Raw genomic sequence first — 17,515 nt, 5'->3', positions numbered from 1 at the left:
GAAGAAGAGACTGAATTTTTCTTTTTCTCTTTACCTATCAATTTATCTACCAAAAATCTAGCCTACAGAATACCAAACGTTTTTAATTGAGTTGTTGTGTTCATTGTCAAACTGTATATGGTGGTAAAATTATTTTAGACAACCTACATGTTCAATAGCAGAAGAATTATTTAAGCAAGTTATGGTAAATGTATATGAAATATCTTTTAAAATATTAACTTTCAAAAGCCATAAAATTTATACAGTATAATAAAATCCAGGTTGAGTGTGTGTGTGTGTGTGTGTGTGTGTGTGTGTGTGTGTGTTATTATGTGAACAAAATACTTCAGACCATGGTGCTAAACAAGTCTTGTTTCCCTCTTGGTATGATGATTTTATACTGACATGAACAATGAACTATATTCTTAATTATCATACAGACATCTACAAATTTGCTGTGATGGTTAACTTGATTTCCAACTTGACTGGATTAAGAAGCACTTAGACTATTAGGAAAGCACATCTCTGAGTGTTTCTGTGAGGCTGTTTCCTGAGAGGACTAATGAAGGGTAAGAGAGAAGTTTTCTGAATGTAGATGCACTACCTTACAGTCTGTGTGTCTGGGTGGCATAAACTGTGGGGAAGGAGAAAGCCTGAAACAAAGACACTTTTCAATCTTCCTTCTGACCACCACAATGTGAACTGTTGGGTTCTACACTTTTTATGATGGACTGAAACATCTGCAAATGTGAGCCAAAATTAATCATCTCCCCATTAAGGGTCCTCTACAAGAACAGTATGGCTCTTAATCACGGAGTCATCTTCCTAGCCCCTAAACCACAGTTTCTAAAAAGACTACTAGCATTAAAAAAGCAGCCAAGAATTTTGCATCAGGGCAATGGCATATCTCAGGAACTAAGGAAACTCTACCCATTGCAAGCTCCAGAGTATGAAATAAGTAAATGCATTGAAAGCCTATTCCTTGAGAAGAGAGCATCTCCCGGGTACCTTGATTGAGTAGAGCAAATTAGGAAAGTCTCACATGAACCCCGAAGTTGCTATAACTCTGGTCAAAGGAAGCCTTGTTACAACTCGAAATGGCAGCAAACCTTGGCAATGTCTATTTGGCAAAATACAAAAGTTACAAGCTGATAGAGGTTTCAACTCAGGTTTCAAGGGAAATCCTGGGAGTCTAGCAATGTGTGACAGGGTCAGAATTCCTGCAGGTAACCCCTGAGAGTATGATGTGTGAAGCATTGGGGATGGGGGGGATTGAAGTTAAAAATGAAATGAAGAGCTCAGGAAGGTAGACATTCTAGATGGCATAATGTCTGCTTAGGAAAGCCACAGACAATACTTCAAGCCAGCCCAGGGGAGAGGCCAGGCAGATTGCAAATGCTAAATCCATTGGAAAGATGCCCAGTCTCTTGGGAATGGATGCCCTGCTTACATGTTGTGCATCTGTGAGACTTCATGTCAGCCTTGCTGATTTGGAACCTGTTTTGGTTGCATTGTTTTCTATTTCTCCTTCCACCCCAATAGAATGTAAATTATTTCCTGGAGGCTGTGACTTGCTGCTTAAGTTTTGTAGACATCACAGCTAAGTTTGCCTTGAGTCTTAGAAGGACTTTGGGCTTGGGTTTTTGAACAATGTTCAAACTATTGAGGCAATGGGAACTCTTGTCTATGGAGTGATGGGCATGATTCATCTGTGAGCCAGCAGTAAAAGTTATGGTTTAAGAAAATGTGTTTGGGTGGCATGCAGTCAAGCCATGTACTTGGGATCATACTGTATCAACTTGACTAGATTGAGAACGGTTAGGGTATCAGTAAAGCCCATCTCTGGGTGAATCTATGAAGGCGTGTCCAGGGAAGATTAATAGAATGGGGAAGAGCTGTACTGAGTGTGCACAGCACCATCTCATAGGCTGGGGCACGCAGGGAATTCAAGAGAACACAAAGAAAACCCCGAGTACAGGCATCATCTGTCTCTGCTTCTTGGTTGATATCGGCTGCTGTGATATTGCTGTGCCTTCCCCTGCCAGGATGGACAGAAACAATGAGCCAAAAATAAATCCTTCCTCTTTTAAGTTGTTTAACTCAGGTATGTTGTCATAGCAACAAAAGCCTACTATGTATGCTGACAACACAAATGTATTTAATAAAATGTTGAGTTTACTTTTATAAAGTTAGAAGATAGAAACAAAATGTACATGGGGCGTTTGTATTAAAAACTAGGGCCTACATTTCATAAAATCTTTATTTGTAAATTTTATGTGTACAAAGTGTTTGCCTATATGTGCACCACGTGTGTGCAACCACATGTAGCAAGTGTTCTTAAACACTGAGTCAGACCTTCAGCCCTCTTTTAAAAATGTTATTAGATGGAATTAGTTTGCTATTTAGAAAAAGACATGTCAGAAAAAGACCTCTTAGAACACTGGAAAGGCTATGAGCATAATTCTTGGATATGTATCAGAAACAACATAGTAGAAAGAGGTAGCCATTCCATATTCTAGAAGATGCTATCTTAGAATAATAATAATGCTAGGAAAATGATTACAATGAAAAACCAGAGAGGGAACTCATGTCTGGAAACAGAAACCTGAAAAGAAAATGATTTGGTACTTGAGAATGAGGATGTTTATGAGAAAGGTGGACAGTCACTTTTTACAGTTAATGTGGCTTTATAACTTCTCTTAAGTGCATCCACAGCAGCATATAGACCTATCTGTCCACATGTGAGAAGCACAGTGCAGAGATGCACACAGTCTGCCCATCACTGTGCATTACTGTTCACATGTGAGAAGCACAGTGCAGAGATGCACACAGTCTGCCCATCAGCGTGCATTATGCTTCTTTTAATTTTCTCTGTCTTTTAAAGTTAATTAAAATATTGTATTAATTCCTTGAGAACTTCATTCAATACATTTTGATCATATTTGCCACAACTCTTTCTCTTTTCAAATACCCTCCCATCCCCTACTCCAACAACTTCATATCGTCTTTGTTTTTTGAAATAACCCATCAGCTCCAGTGTGTGTAGCCTTTATACTTCTGGGTGGGAGGCTACCCGCTGGAGTAGGTTGACCCACCAGGAGCCACGTCGTCAAAGTAAACCGACTCCCTCCCTCGGAAGTCATCAACTCTCCATGGCTCCTCAGGCATCTGGACTCATCGACTCCTTCCACTGCGAGTTGGAATGCTGATGGCTTGGTTTGTGCAGATCTAGAACAGGCATCCACAGCTGTGGGAGTCCATGAGCATAGGCGTCTGTCATGTCCAGAGGACACTGTCTCACTCCAGTCTTCCCTGGCCTCTGACTCAACAGCCTTTCTGCCCCATCTCCTGTGATGGTCCCCAAGCCACAGAGAGATGGATGATATTGATGTCCCATTTGTGCCTGAGGACTCCACTGACCAGTTTGACCAGTTTTGAGTTTCTGTATTAACCACTGTACAAAGAGACCTTTCTGACGAGGTCTCAGAGTGCCACAAATCTACGGGTTGAGAGACATAAATTTAGAGGTCAGTTTGTTACTCTATTCATTTAACAGAATAGTGTTAATAGGTTCACACCTGGGGCCTGTGAGCTCCTTAACCATAGGTGTTGGTCAAATTTATCGTAGTCCTAAGTGTATGTCCCCTCCTGTGGAGTTAGCCCTAATGAGAAAGTGGTTGGTGAGTACTCACATAGCATTGGAGCCATGATTCACACTCCTGTATATCTTCTGTCCAGGTTATTACAGTTCAAAGCTTTTTCTCCCTAATAGCATCTTGCAGTACTATGTATAAGCAAGCAAAGCAAGGGCACAGTGAAAGAACCGCCAAAATGACCTCTCCATGGGTAGGGGACTTTTCACTGTAGACACAAGAGAGAGAACAAGCAGAGCGGCAATTGCCAGAGCTATCTCAGAGCAGAGAAGTCAGCAAAAATGGATGGAGAGTCCTGTCAGTTATGTTATGTTGCAGTGGGAGGAGGTGAGTTAGCTGGAGGAACCTGGGAACTAGCATAGTAGGGGTGGGGGTGGGAAGGGCCAGGAGACTAGCCTGGGGGCTTTGATATTCATAACAAATACAGGTTACTAGAGGCTAGAGGAGCCTGGAGGTTAGATATATGACCACAGGTATATGCCAAGGGAGTGGCTTCTTCTGGCCAGCAGAAAGCTGTTTCACAGGTCCCTGAGAAATGCTGGCTGTAAACTGTTTATCTCTCCACCATCAGTCCTTCTATAATTTAGCCTAAAGACAATAGTATTTTGGAATGCAGCACTTTACACATTTAAAAGAAGATAATATAGAACTGGATATGGTGACATATGTCTATAATTCTGGTATAGTACTCATAATCACAAGTTTAGAACAGCCAGAGTTAGAAAAGGACACTTTCACCTGCATGCAACTGGACTAGCAACCTCCCATCATGGATGGTGGAGGGGAGATGGAGTGAAGGACCCAAGCTTTCCCAGGAGCTCTGGGCACTTGGTGTGTTCTGAGAAGAAGAGTCGCCTCGGTGATGTGGCCACTGATACAGTGTCTCAATCACTCAAGTGAATTAACTCCCATAAGCATGCAGATAATCCTGATTGAAAGCTAATGAAATGGTCACAAAACACAAAAGTAAGACATGAAGGGCGGGGGAGGGGGGGACTTGGGGAAGTGTAAGAGGAGGGTAATGGGCCATTGTGATCAAAGAACTTGATGCATAACAATAAAATTCTGATTTGTTTTAAGTTTAAAAGATGTGTTTAAAAGAAGCTCTGTTTTAAGGAAAAAAAAAGCTTGTATATATTTGCATATATAAATACAGATGTGTTTGTGTGTGTTACAAATATAAGAAATCATGTAATACTCTTCGTGAAATCTGGGGCGATACTTTCACTAACCAAAAGCAGTATCTTTGCCATGATACATATATTAATGCAAACTGATTTAAGGCTATAAAGAACTTCACTGCAATTTAAGTTATATTTTGATTTTTTAAAACCTTCATTTCTTAACTAGAAAGTTTATCAGAAAAATTTTTTATAAACAATAAATAAATTGTTTTGTTTGATTCATTTGTGTAATACACACTAAAAGGGATCAATTTATATCTTGAATTCAAGTGTAACTTAAATGTATGTTTTTTTTCTGTTTTTCAAATATGACTTATTGAATTTTCGAGTTGCAAATAAGGGATTATGAAATAAGGGATTATTAGAAGCATCTTAATTGAAATACTATTAAGATTGCTCTTCCTAAACTATTAGTGACTTTTGAAAAGAGTCAAAGGCAAAAAAAAAAGTATTAAATATGCTTATATTTGCAGCAAAACCAACCAGACCAACGACTAAGGATTCAAATGCTTGAAATAACATGGTTATTCTAAAAAATTTTTGTGGCATGCACTTTTATAAACAGTTCTTTCCTGTTTTGCTTTAAAATTGATTCTCTATAAAATATCCTCTTGGCACAAAAATGTGCTGCATCGAAGCGATAGCCTCACCTCGTGGCAGAAACATGTAATTGCAGCCTTTATGGATCCTGGAGTAGTCAATCATTACAAAAGGCTAGCAAAATAGCACGTTCGGGCGGTCCACACTCGTGAACATACTTGCATGCCATTTTGGACTTCTCCTTTTTGTAATTATATGGGGTTCAAAATATCCAGTCTGGTTCTTTTAAGAGCCTCTCTTTCCCGTGGGTTGCACTATGACATATTAGTTTTTGCCCTACATAACCATAACCCTAAGCTTGTTTCCACTCCCTGGTTCCCGTTCGCCTTTCACACTGGAATCCTCAACGTTTAACTTTCTGATTTGGAGAATTAGGGAAGAATAGGGGCCCTGCACTCCATCTGAGACTCATCTAAGAAAGTATTTTAAAAAAAAGATGTCTGATATATTCTTGTATACTTCATCAGGGAGAGGTCCAGCTTAGGTGCTATATAAAATATCCCTGGAGTGGTTTCATTGTGCATCTGGGGTTAGACCAAGCAAATTACAAGGCAGCAGACATGGTTTACAGGAAGGAAACCAGAACCCACTGCAGGTAAGCACATCTTTCGTCAGGGTGTTATAGTCTCTGGCACAAAAGAAACCAGACTTTTCCCCTTTGCACAGTAGTGATCTTACCCACCATTTATTTTAAATTTTAAAAACTGATTATTATTATTTTTAATGATGTGTAGGCACCTGTGTGTGGGTATAAGCACGAGTACCAGTTTGTATCCAGAGGTCAGAGGCCACAGATCCCCAAGAGCTAAAGACCATAAGATACCAGGTATAGGTAGGTTCTGGGAATCAAACCCAGGTTTTCAAGAGCACTGTGTACTCTTCACCACTGAGCCGTCTCTCCAACCTCCTACCTTTTTGTGTGTAAGACTTTCCATAAATATATATTTCAAAACTCAAATTCAGTGATGTCAGAAATAAAAGTTTGTCCTCATTTCTAAATCTAGAAGTTAAATCTGTAATAAATTTTATCTGTAATAAATTTTACCTGTAATAAATGTTCATTCCTCTCTACATCACATAATCAAATCCTGTCGTGCTTTACATAAGATCTGTGTGGATAAAGCATATATCTATATATCTATAGAGAAATATCATGATTATATATAGTAAACAATAAATGTATGCAAATTTTTTGAAGAAAAAACGAAGGTTTACCATGTTGATTACAAGTATTTGAGCCAGCCCCTGACCAGTCCCCATCGGAGTCACCATTATTATCTCTCTTTTCATTTTTTTCTCACAAGTTTTTTAGCCTTTGGCTAATTTCTCCAGCCATTTTGCTAATTAGTGTCATTCTAAAAATATATTTTGCATGATATTTTCAGCCTGAAGTGTTATATTTTCCTATACAAATGCACACATTTCCATTTCAGGTTCTTGCCCTCTTTCCGCTAACTCTCCAGGCTTTCCCCTGTGTTTCCATCTCCTTCCAGTCCCTCGACGCCTCAGCTCTGTTTCCTCCTGTTTGTTCACACCTCAGAGATGTGCTGGGGTAGAACAGAGTGTGGTATCAGGCTGATGGCAAGAGCTTCCGAGTCCGGCTGTTCCAACACAGCATTAGGCTTTACTGTCTCCACTAACACAACATGGTCTTGATCCATGCACCTGGTAACAAGCCCTGAAATTGGTTTTCTCCCATTGTACGTCAGTTCAAAATGTTTTCATTGTTATGGGTTCTTAATTTTTTCATGTAACTTTTAGCATTCACAGTTTTTTTCCAGTGAAAGTAAGTGGGCTCTTGACTTCCTTAGGGAGATCTACCTCTTCTACTTCGCCTGTGGTGGGGTAGGGGCGACACTCCACCTGCCTGCCGCCTTCTCCTCCAGAGTTAGGCCATGGTTGGACGAAGCCCATTGGTTTACTCTCAGGATTGCCTTAGGGAAGGCACCTGGCCTAGTTCCAACCAAGGAGACTTTAGCCCTGAACTTCCTTTTTGCTTGTCAGATAGGGGGTTTTGTTGTTTTGTTGTTGTTGTTTGTTTGTTTGTTTGTTTTGTTTTGTTTTTCTATTGTTTCCAACTTATTGTCGCTTAGCCATTGAGAGAGAGAAAAGCAGCTAGGAGCTTGACATTCCTAGCTACAGCCATATCCTCTGTAAAACAGAACAATTTTCATAAACCATGTCCTGCAGACACAGGTGCGCTCACGGTGAAGCAGCAAAGCAATGAGAGACGAAGCAATTCAGAGCACAAAATCAAGAATGCTGACAAACCCACAAAAATAACTAAGTATATCCCTTCTCAGCCAATATAAGGAACTGCTGTTGTTTCAGTGGGACAGCCTTAGGCGGCTGATCTTCTGAGGTAAAATCATAGAAGTGCCTGTGATGGCTGAACTTGCTTGTCAACTTGACTGGGTCTGGAAGCAGGCTAGCCACCGGCACTCCAATGAGGGCTTTTGTTTTGTTTTGTGGGTTTTTGTCTGACTGTTTTGTTTTCCTTTTTCAAGACAGAGTTTTTCTGTGTAGCCCTGACTGTCCTGGAACTTGCTTTCTATACCAGGCTGGCCTTGAACTCACAGAGATCTGCTTGCCCCTGCCTCCTGAGTGCTGGGATCAAAGGCACGTACCACCACTGCCTGGCTCATTGAGAGGTTTTCTTGATCAGATTTAAAGTGAGAAGCTGGATTTAAATGTGGAGGGCACCTTGTGGTGGAAGCACAATAGGAAAGGACATAGGAAAAGAAAGGTTTCTTGTTCATGCTTTCCTCCGTGCTTGCTGCAGGTTCACCTGTTCTTGCTCTGCTGATCTGTTTGCTAACAGAACCAGCTTCTACACGCTTCCAACAGAGCCCTAGACCTACAGATCTCCAGGAATAGCCAAGCCTGTCAGCCTTTGCCGAGAAACCACAGCCTTTCTGGGGGTGAGACAGCCATTGCTGGGCTACTCCAGCCATATTGTGTAACTCCCTTTTTAAATACATATTCATTCTGTCTTGCTACTCCTCTAGAGAACCCTGACTAACACAGTGTCCAGTCATAGGATGACTAGTACTTCCTAGAAGCCCTCACCTGAGCAAATGCCTACTACCCTGAAGTCATTGCCAAATCAGTCAACATTTGTCTTGTTAGCTTACACTCAGACGTCCTTCACAGAACTAGTACCTCTATGGCAGTGTGTTCCCCAGAATGGCCACAAACTAGTCCCCTCCCCCAACCAAATTACAGGCTCTGATCTACTGTTATACACAGCCTTAAGCCAAAAGGGGGAAAAAAAAAAAAAGACTGCTCAAAGGTTTTGTTTTTGTTTTTCCAACCAGATTTTATCTATTTTCGTCTTGGGAAGCAGTCTCCCCAGCCCTTCTGCAGGGGAAGGAGGAGAGAGCTAACAAAAGTCAACCGGATGGCAGGGTCGGGGAGAAGGCTTCTCAGCTGCAATTCATCCCTTCAAAACTCTGACTCCCTCTTGCTAGCTGTCATGTTAAGTAATCGAAGCTCAGGCTTCCTTGTAGAAAGTACTTTTTCCAGTTTTGTTGGTACTTGTGTGTCACATTGGCTAGAAAGAACTCTCAATTCTCAATGTATTTCCATTGGTATTTCTCTTACTCATTTTATATTTTAAGCAGCTGGGTCTTCCTGGAGATTTTTAATGAGAAGAGTTTATAGTGAAGGGGCTGAGGGGGACACAACCGTTTACACACCAGCATGCCACAACCGTGAGCACACCGATATAGATTAATACAGGCAAGTGGAGATAAGGATACAAGTATCGTCGAACAGCAGCTGATAACATTTAGAGCCACAACCTATCAGAGAAGCAAAGACCTGTCTGATAAGATCGATCATGAAGAACTGTGGGAAATCAGAAGAGCCCTAAACTGCTTATGGTGGTTAGAATCCGAATGGCCTCCACAGGCCCATAGATCTGCGCCTAGTCATCAAGGAGGGCAGTACTTGAGATGGACCTGACCTTGTTGGAGTAGGTGTGGCCTTGTTATAGGAAGTCACTGAGGGTGGGCTTTAGGGTTTCAAAAGACCAAACCAGGCCCAGTGTCTCCCTCTTACCCCCTGCCTTTGGATCAAGACGCAGAATTCTCTTCTTCTCTAGCGCCATGTCTGCTTGGATGCTGCCATAGTTCCCATCAAGATGATAGTGGACTGAACCTCTGAAAGCCAGACCTAATTAAATGTTTTTCCTTTATAAGAGTTGTCAGGGTCATGGTGTCTCTTCACAGCAATAGGACACTGGCTAAGACAATGTCCAGAACCATGAAATGTCCCAGCAATTTAAAACATGTAGTTGCTAAATTTATAAAATGAATAGACTTACCTAAAGTGAAAACTGGTTTCTTTGGAAAGTCAGTTATATCAAATGATGTTTTTCCGAGGTACAAAGGTGAAAAGACGTTTTGCTAAAGCAGACACATGAAAGAATGTTTCACTGAATGCTTTGCTAAGGATGCATGATGTTAAGAAGAAATATACGTCTGACCCAGACAGCGGGCGCTGCTGGATGGTATCTGTATGCCTTGTCATTCCCTGCTGGACATCGTTTGTCGTGACTTCATAGAAAGAAACACAAAAAACTTCTGCTGGTATGATGGCAGCTTCTTGCTGCTACTAGGGCCAGTTGGCAGAGTGAAGTGGAAGTTTCTGGATATGTCAGCTGATAACAGACTCCTGTGGTATTTCGCTGAGGCAAGACCCATGGGAAGACACAGGATGTTTGGAGGGAGTATAAGTAGGACTCAATGGACAGTGCCGGAGGCTTACATAGCCAGCTGTGCAATGCTTCGTTGGTCTTGTGTCGTTGTCTTCGCCGATCTTCACTTCTGTGAGAGAGGCACTGCAGAGAACTTCTCCTAGCATCTCTGCTGGGCCTGGACCCTCCTGCTGACTTGTGCCGATTCAGTGGAGGCCTGGCTGTTTCTGCTAAGTTGTGTCACCACTGCCGATTCACGTTTGCTATCCTGACACTACTGAACTGGACTGCTGCTATCCTGACAACTGGAGTACTAGGAACTAGTAGCCCCAAGGAACTACTTCTAAACAGCATACAGCAGAACCTCATGGCTTCTAGATCAACCTGCCACTGCTGATTCGTGTGAACTAAACTGCTGATAGCCTGACAACATAGGTTTGGATTTGCTCCAAAGAATATTTCTAAACAAGTCCACTTCCCCTGTACCCTAATTAACTTTTCTTTTCCACTATCTCTGGTGGGGTAGTGGGCTAGAAGGGAGGTTAAAGCACTGAGAACCCTTATTAAGAGTAGGATTTGAAAAATCTAAGCCTATACTTACCTCAAAGAGATATTTCCAAACACAGTGTACATGCAATAGCTGCCTCCAAGTGAATACTGGAGACTTAAGAGTCAGGAAGAGAGGGTTAGTAGGCGTGAGGAAGAGCAAATGCACTTCCCAATACACTCTTGATGCTGTGTGTGTTCACAGGGTATAGAGGCCAGAGGACCCCTGCAGCTGGAGTTGCAGGAAGATGGGAGCCTTTCGACATGTGAGCTGGGAACTGAACCCCAGCGAAGACAATGTGTGCTTCTAACTGCAGCCATATAAACTTTTCTAAAAGCCATCTATACAGTCATCTGTGAATCTAAACACAACTCCCCCAAACCCAATAAATTACACTTCATAAACTGTCATAGAACTTATATAAAACATACACGTCCGAAGTGTAAAGGATAACAACTACTAAGTTAACTGCTATGTAGTGAATACTTTCTTCACTCACAGATACATGTAAGAAAAAATGTCAGTAGCCTTTACTGAAAAGAAAACCGGAACATTCTACCACTGTACCTGCAAAATACTTTTGTTCATGTAGATTTTCTGTACATGTAATACTCTTGCACACGTATCTTTCCATTTTGATTTTATGTGTACATGCATTTTGTCAGCATGAATGGCTGTGTGTAACACTTCTGTGCTTGGTGCCCATAGAGGCCAGGAGAGGTCACCAGCTCCTTTGGAACTGGAGTTAGAGACAGTTGTGAACCACCACGTGGGTGCTGGGAATCCAATGCAGGAAGAGCAAAAGTACTCTCAACAGTTGACCCATTTCTCCAGCAGGGTATGCAGATATTTGATCAGATTAAAAAGATACCCACAAGACATGTTGATACATTGCTTTAATCCCAGCCTTCAAAGGAGAGGCAGGCAGATCTCTGTACTTTAGAGGCTAGCCTGGTTTACATAGCAAGTTCCTAGGCATTCAGGACTATATGATAAGACCATGTCTCAAAAAATGAAAACTGTTGGAGAGATGACTCAGCAGTTAAGAGCACAGACTTTTTCCAGAGAATCAGATTTCAGTTGGTTAACAACAATCTGAAACTCCAGTTTTAGGGGATCCCATGCCCTCTTCTGTTCTCTGTGGGCATCAGGCACACACTATGGTATACAGACATACATACATGCAGACAAAATACCCATACACATAAAATAAGAAATGATAAACAAATAAAACTATAGTATCACAATCATACCCAGTAAATTTAACAATTATTACTTTAAAAATATTTAATTCTCTTTTTTTCTTTTAATTCTTTTTTCTCTTTTAGAAACTATACTTCTGGGCTGGAAAGATGGCTCAGTGGTTAAGAGCACTGACTGCTCTTCCAGTGGTTCTGTGTTCAATTCCCAGCAACCACATGGTGGCTCACAACCATCTGTAATGGAATCTGATGCCCTCTTCTGGTGTCTGAAGACAGCAACAGTGTACTCATATACATGAAATAAATCTTTTAAAAAAACCAAAACAACATACTTCTTGCAGGTTGCTTATTTTGAGAAATGTTCTACACGAATAAATCACTCAAGGTAATTGTATTTTCACTGTTAAGAGATTCATTTGAGGAGAGATGACTCAGCTGTTAAGAGCACTGGTTGTCTGAGTTCTAGGCCAGCCTCGTCTACAGAGTGAGTTCAAGGACAGCCAGGGCTACACGGAGACACCCTGTCTCGAAAAACCTAAAAAATAAATAAATAAATAAATAAATAAATAAATAAATAAATAAATAAATAAGCACTGGTTGCTCCTCCAGAGGTCCTGAGCAACCACATGATAGCTCTCAACCATCTATAATGAGTTCTGATGCCCTCTTCTGGCATGCGGGTGTATATGCAGATAGAGTACTCACATAAACCTTAAAAAAGAGATTAATTTGGTTGTAATCTTCAACCTCTCAAGCAGTGTTTGAACCCACAATATCTAGTATTGTATCTTCACCCTACCTGTAGAATCAGAGACCTGCACTACCACAGCTGCTGCAACCTGGATTTGATTCCTAGCACCCATATGGCTCACACCCATCTCTAACAACTCGTCCCACCCTACATACACTTGCTACCGAGGGTTGAAGTTAAATTCTTGGAGGATGGAGACAGGCTTGCTGGGCAGTCAAGCCAAGACAGTGAGAAATAAGATGGCGTGGGCTGGAGTGTTCAGCAGTTAGGAGTAGTGTCTTTTTCTAAGGTAGAGGATGTCGTTCCGGAGGATCTACCGTCTTCCAGCTTCCCCAGGCACAACACACAAGCGGTGTACTCGTATATACTTGCACACAGGTAAGACTCCCTCCCTCAGCAATCAAGATAAAGCAAAATTCTTTGATGTAACTAGAAACAAGAGGAAAAAAAAATCTCCAGAGTATCATGTCCAAAATGCACAGGCCAAGTGAGAGTTTTCTCTGGAGTTCTTGAGTACTGTTGACTGTTATAACAAAGTATAAAACACTGTAACCATTTGTTTACAATGTAAGTTAGGTCAGGATACTCACAATTATCAGTAGCTTCCTGCAAGACCCAGCAATATTCAAAGATAGTTGATATATCTAGGTTGGGTATTGGGTTACACTTCTGATTGATATTGAGCATTACCAGACATATAAAGCCTTTGATTAACATTTTAAAAAAATAGTATAAAAGCAAAAAGGGAAAGTGGGGATGGAATAGGGGTTTTCTAGGGAGGGGAAATGGGATGGCATCTGAAATGTAAATAAAATATCCAATAGATTTTCACATTAAAAAAAAAGACCCAGCAATATATCCACACTGGATACCCACTTGGTGTTTGTGTAATGCTTTGGCACAGCAGTTCCACCTAACTACAGCAAGAGGCCACAGCTTAGCTGACTCACAAAACCTCAACCACTCAGCTAGACTGCCTTGTTCCTGAGTGTCAAGAACCATGCAGATCTGTGAAGTTACCTTTTAACACAGCACTCCCAACTCTGTCTGTCCCTCAACACTCCTTTGACTTCTCAAATTTTAGTCTGACCTACCAGGCTTCCTGTTGAGATCAAAAAGGTTTTGATGGAGGTAGGGCTGGTTGTTCTGTCTGGAATACTTTTCCCTCAGATTACCTACTTGGTTGGATACAGTATCTTTTATATTGCAAGGATCCCTTCCCTATATAGAAAGCCTTCCTGTTTCCACTTACAGATCCTTCTCCCAAGCCTGGTTCCCCATTGCCTTTGTTTTTCTTCATAGCCTATGGCCATGAAACAATCATTTTCCTCTTAATAGGGAATGGGCTTAATAGGGTAGAAATTTCTGATTAAGGTGATAGCAGCTACCAAATTAAGTAGATGAGAATTCCAAAGTGTTTTAAATGTGTTCCTAAAGCTTCCTGTAAGGAAGGCATGAAGGAGGTGAAACCCAATGAAACCAAAGACTGAGGGGCTTGCCTCCACTTCTGCAAGCACTAGTTACAGAAACGACCCTCCATGCCAATATATCCCCAACCACTCCAAACCTATAGTTTCTTTTGGTCATTGCAAAAAACGTTTCACATTCATTTCAGTTTGAACTGAAATCACTTTTTCGGCAGTGACATCTAAGAGGAACTGAACTACCAGTGACATTTCTCCCTTCACCCAGGGCCCATGCCACATTAAAATCAGATGACAGGTGGTGAGGCACTTGGGAGGTGATTGGGATACAAGAGCACACTCACGATTAGGATTTATCTTAGAAATCACTAAAGCAAGATCAATCTACCTATTTCTGGTCCCCTCCCTTGTCCCAAAACACTGCACTCAGCCTGGCTCTATCAGATGCCAACACCCTGGAATCATTCCAGCAATTTCTGCAATCTACCTTTTTCCCTGACGTCTGTCGTCTACTCTGTTTAGGACCGACTCATTTTTTGTTGCCTTACGTAACAAAATGTATCAATGGTTCATTTGCAGTGCCAAGTATTTACCAATTCTTGTGATAAACAAACAGGATGTTCATTTAGAGTCTTACACCAACTAGCCCATTGTCCAAAGAGAATTCATAAGCAGGCATCCAACTTTGTGGAAAACTGCATTAGGATACAAAGCTAAGAAAATTCACAATTTCTTTTTCACACTAAGGTTGTTCAGGAAAACTAGCAAGCACCTGGCACCTCAAAGACAACCACTGAAATCTACAAATCGAGTTGGAAGACACATCAAGGACTTTGTAGGAACCAGAATACAAGAAAAACTGCATTAGCAGACTTCTGCTCATCTCTACAATCTGGATTTTGCTTCAAAGCTTTCAAATCCCACTTATTGGGGAATAATTGCCCATCAAGGCAGGAACTCAGAAGTTACTCTTCAGTGACCCCCAATCTACATGGTTACTACGGGCAGGAACCATGCGTAATTCACCCACAAGGAGCCTTTCTGTTAATTAAGGAAGAGGTATCAATCACTCAGTAACCTTTTCTAGTCACCTAACACAGTAATGAACCATACTTGCTTTTAGAGTAAAATGACTTTTATTTGCCCATTACGTCTGATTTTAGGTTTCTTTTGCATACTTCCATTTTATTAAAAGCAAAGGCCAATTAGTCCTCAGACTCTGAACCATCTTCATCTTGACTAATCTGGAAATAACGAAGCTCGTAAGTCTCCTTGTCAGATGCGACCACACGAAGCCAATCTCGGAGATTATTCTTCTTAAGGTATTTCTTGGTAAGATATTTCAAATACCTTTGAGACAAAAACCACAATTGTATTAGATGTATGATCAGTCCTACTATGAAAGAAGACACTGACGTATCTTTGATTTCAGGTAGCAACCAGGACTAGAGTGGCCTCTCAACCCTAGTACAACACACCATGAAATCTGCTGACCCTCTACCTAAAATATACTAATATTCCCTGTTTGAAACTAAGTAGACAACAAGAGTCACCAGCCACTATATGCAAATACCTTTAAACAGATTATCAGCCCTTTAGCAGAATATCTGCAAGATGTCCCACCACTAATTAAAGCAGAAGAACTGACCTTTTTGAGAACTGTTTCTCAGAAACAACTGTGATTTTATTCTTCAGGCGTTCAATGTGAACAACATTTCCAAGATTTCCAGTTTTTCCATTGACTTTAACCTTCTCCCGTAGAAACTGTTCCTATTTTCAAACAGAAAGAATGCAAAACTAGGGAAGAAAACCCTAGATAGTCACTAGGGAAGGTACCCTAGGAGTACAGGTTAGGTTAATATCAGGTACTATAGTTAAACGCCAACAACTATACAATCACAGAAAGACACTTACAAAATTTCCAGAATCAAAAATTCCATCTTCTACTGGATGAGTGAGGTCCAAATGAAACCGCCAGGTTGACTTCTTAGGTTTCTTGTCTTTCTGCTACAAACACAATTATGATGGCATTAAAGCAGTTTATTCAGCTTAGATACTGAATTCCCAAGAAAAACTTACCAACAACGCAGCATATATATTGTATAAGGGGGTTACACACAGAACTAACCAACACCTAAAGGAGCCTGTAGTGTATGGAAAGGGTTCTCACTAACTTGGTTCAAAGCAAGGTTTCCACAAATCCCATGGAAACTTCATTTTGCCAGTAAGTGCCTCCCAAATGTGAAGTTATATTAGAATATACAGTGGGAAAATCTGCTTGATTCCAAAGAACTGCTTCCTACTGTAACAACAACAACAAAAAAAAAACCCCAATGTACTTCCGATTTCAAATCAACACCCACCTGGGTGTTTTCAAAGTTTTGTCTTAAGTTAAAGCACCATTTTTAACGTAATAGGTTTCATTATGCTTTGTTGTAATTGGCCCAAAGAGGCACCTAAATGGCTACCAATTAGTAATAGCCTACGTCCTCACCACCCTCCGATTATCATAAACCCGGAACTGGCATTTGAGTAAATGACAGGGCTGGATTTGCTCACTGCAGTGTGATGAGCAGGTAATCCCGGTAGGTTTATCGTCAGACATCACTCTGTTTTGAATGCTTGCTCAGCAACCTTATTTTTAACAGTATCTGGTTAAAATGACTTTCCAAATGTTTTAGATCACGCTCTTCAAATTGCTAACGTCATTGCAACCGCGGACCTGGCCACCTAGCCGCTCTCCCGGTCACATAGTGACGACAGGCCACCAGGACCAGAGAGAGAGAGAAACCAAGAGGCCCAGAGACCGACCTCGCTCGCCACCACTAAACTAGTCGCGGCCCGGGCTCCAGCCCCGCAGGCCGCACGGCACACCGGACGGCTCAGCCACTCGGATTCTACCGCAGCAGTAGAGACCCCAGCGCCGACTCTTCTACCACCGCCTTCTCTACTGCGGCGCTCCCACTCGCTAGACGCCAAAGCTACCTGTAGCACCCTAGACAGGCACACGCGCGTGCACTCACCGGCGCCATCTTGAGCTGCAGCCGTGGGAAGAGGACGGGCCGCCGCGGCACGCACGCTTTTATATAGAAACGTGCTGCGTCATACGCAGAGCGTGCACGCTGCGCAACTCGGAACCGGATGTACACTGGAGCGCACCGCAATCACCTAGGAAACGGAGGCGCGGCGTTGAGGGAGCGGATGCCCCAGCTGCGCCATCTAGCGGGCGGCGGGAGTTGAACTAATTCTGTGCTCTGGCTGTGGACTTTGCCAAACTTAACCAGAGTGGAGTATGTTTAAAGGATGTTCAGGGCAAGGCAGAATCTCAGTGTTGCTTCATGACCGTCTCCATTATATTGCGATTATAATCCACCAAAGAAAAAAATTCTATGTTTTGTCTAGGTTTTAAGGTAGAGGATGTCCTTCTGAGAAAAACACGTTGAATACACTTTGGGTTTACAGGATGGGCGTTATTT

General features: G+C 41.7%; 1 protein-coding gene across 2 annotated transcripts; it reads right to left on the bottom strand.

The window, feature by feature from the left end:
* Positions 1-15,152: 15,152 nt before the first annotated feature.
* Positions 15,153-17,135, bottom strand: Rpl22l1 (ribosomal protein L22 like 1). 2 transcript variants are annotated; one of them, XM_034500592.2, is made up of 4 exons: positions 17,063-17,135; positions 15,954-16,046; positions 15,688-15,809; positions 15,153-15,389 (listed from the first exon to the last, which is right to left on the bottom strand). In XM_034500592.2, exons 1-4 carry the CDS (start codon positions 17,069-17,071, stop codon positions 15,245-15,247), a joined length of 369 nt encoding a protein of 122 aa, XP_034356483.1. In that variant the 5' UTR covers positions 17,072-17,135; the 3' UTR covers positions 15,153-15,244. The 2 variants fall into 2 exon arrangements, with proteins under 2 accessions (XP_034356483.1, XP_076788327.1); XM_076932212.1 differs by having other exon boundaries at positions 15,954-16,043; positions 17,063-17,095.
* Positions 17,136-17,515: the final 380 nt, after the last annotated feature.

Source organism: Arvicanthis niloticus, chromosome 4 (assembly GCF_011762505.2).
Source record: "Arvicanthis niloticus isolate mArvNil1 chromosome 4, mArvNil1.pat.X, whole genome shotgun sequence".
Lineage (NCBI taxonomy): Eukaryota > Metazoa > Chordata > Mammalia > Rodentia > Muridae > Arvicanthis > Arvicanthis niloticus.
This window is presented reverse-complemented; position numbering and strand designations above follow the sequence as displayed.

Coding starts and splice junctions, on each gene's coding strand:
- Rpl22l1 (XM_034500592.2), bottom strand. Junction 15,810..15,953: donor TTTTTGATTCTGGAAATTTT/GTAAGTGTCTTT, acceptor GTTTGAAAATAG/GAACAGTTTCTACGGGAGAA. Junction 15,390..15,687: donor GAGAAACAGTTCTCAAAAAG/GTCAGTTCTTCT, acceptor TTTGTCTCAAAG/GTATTTGAAATATCTTACCA.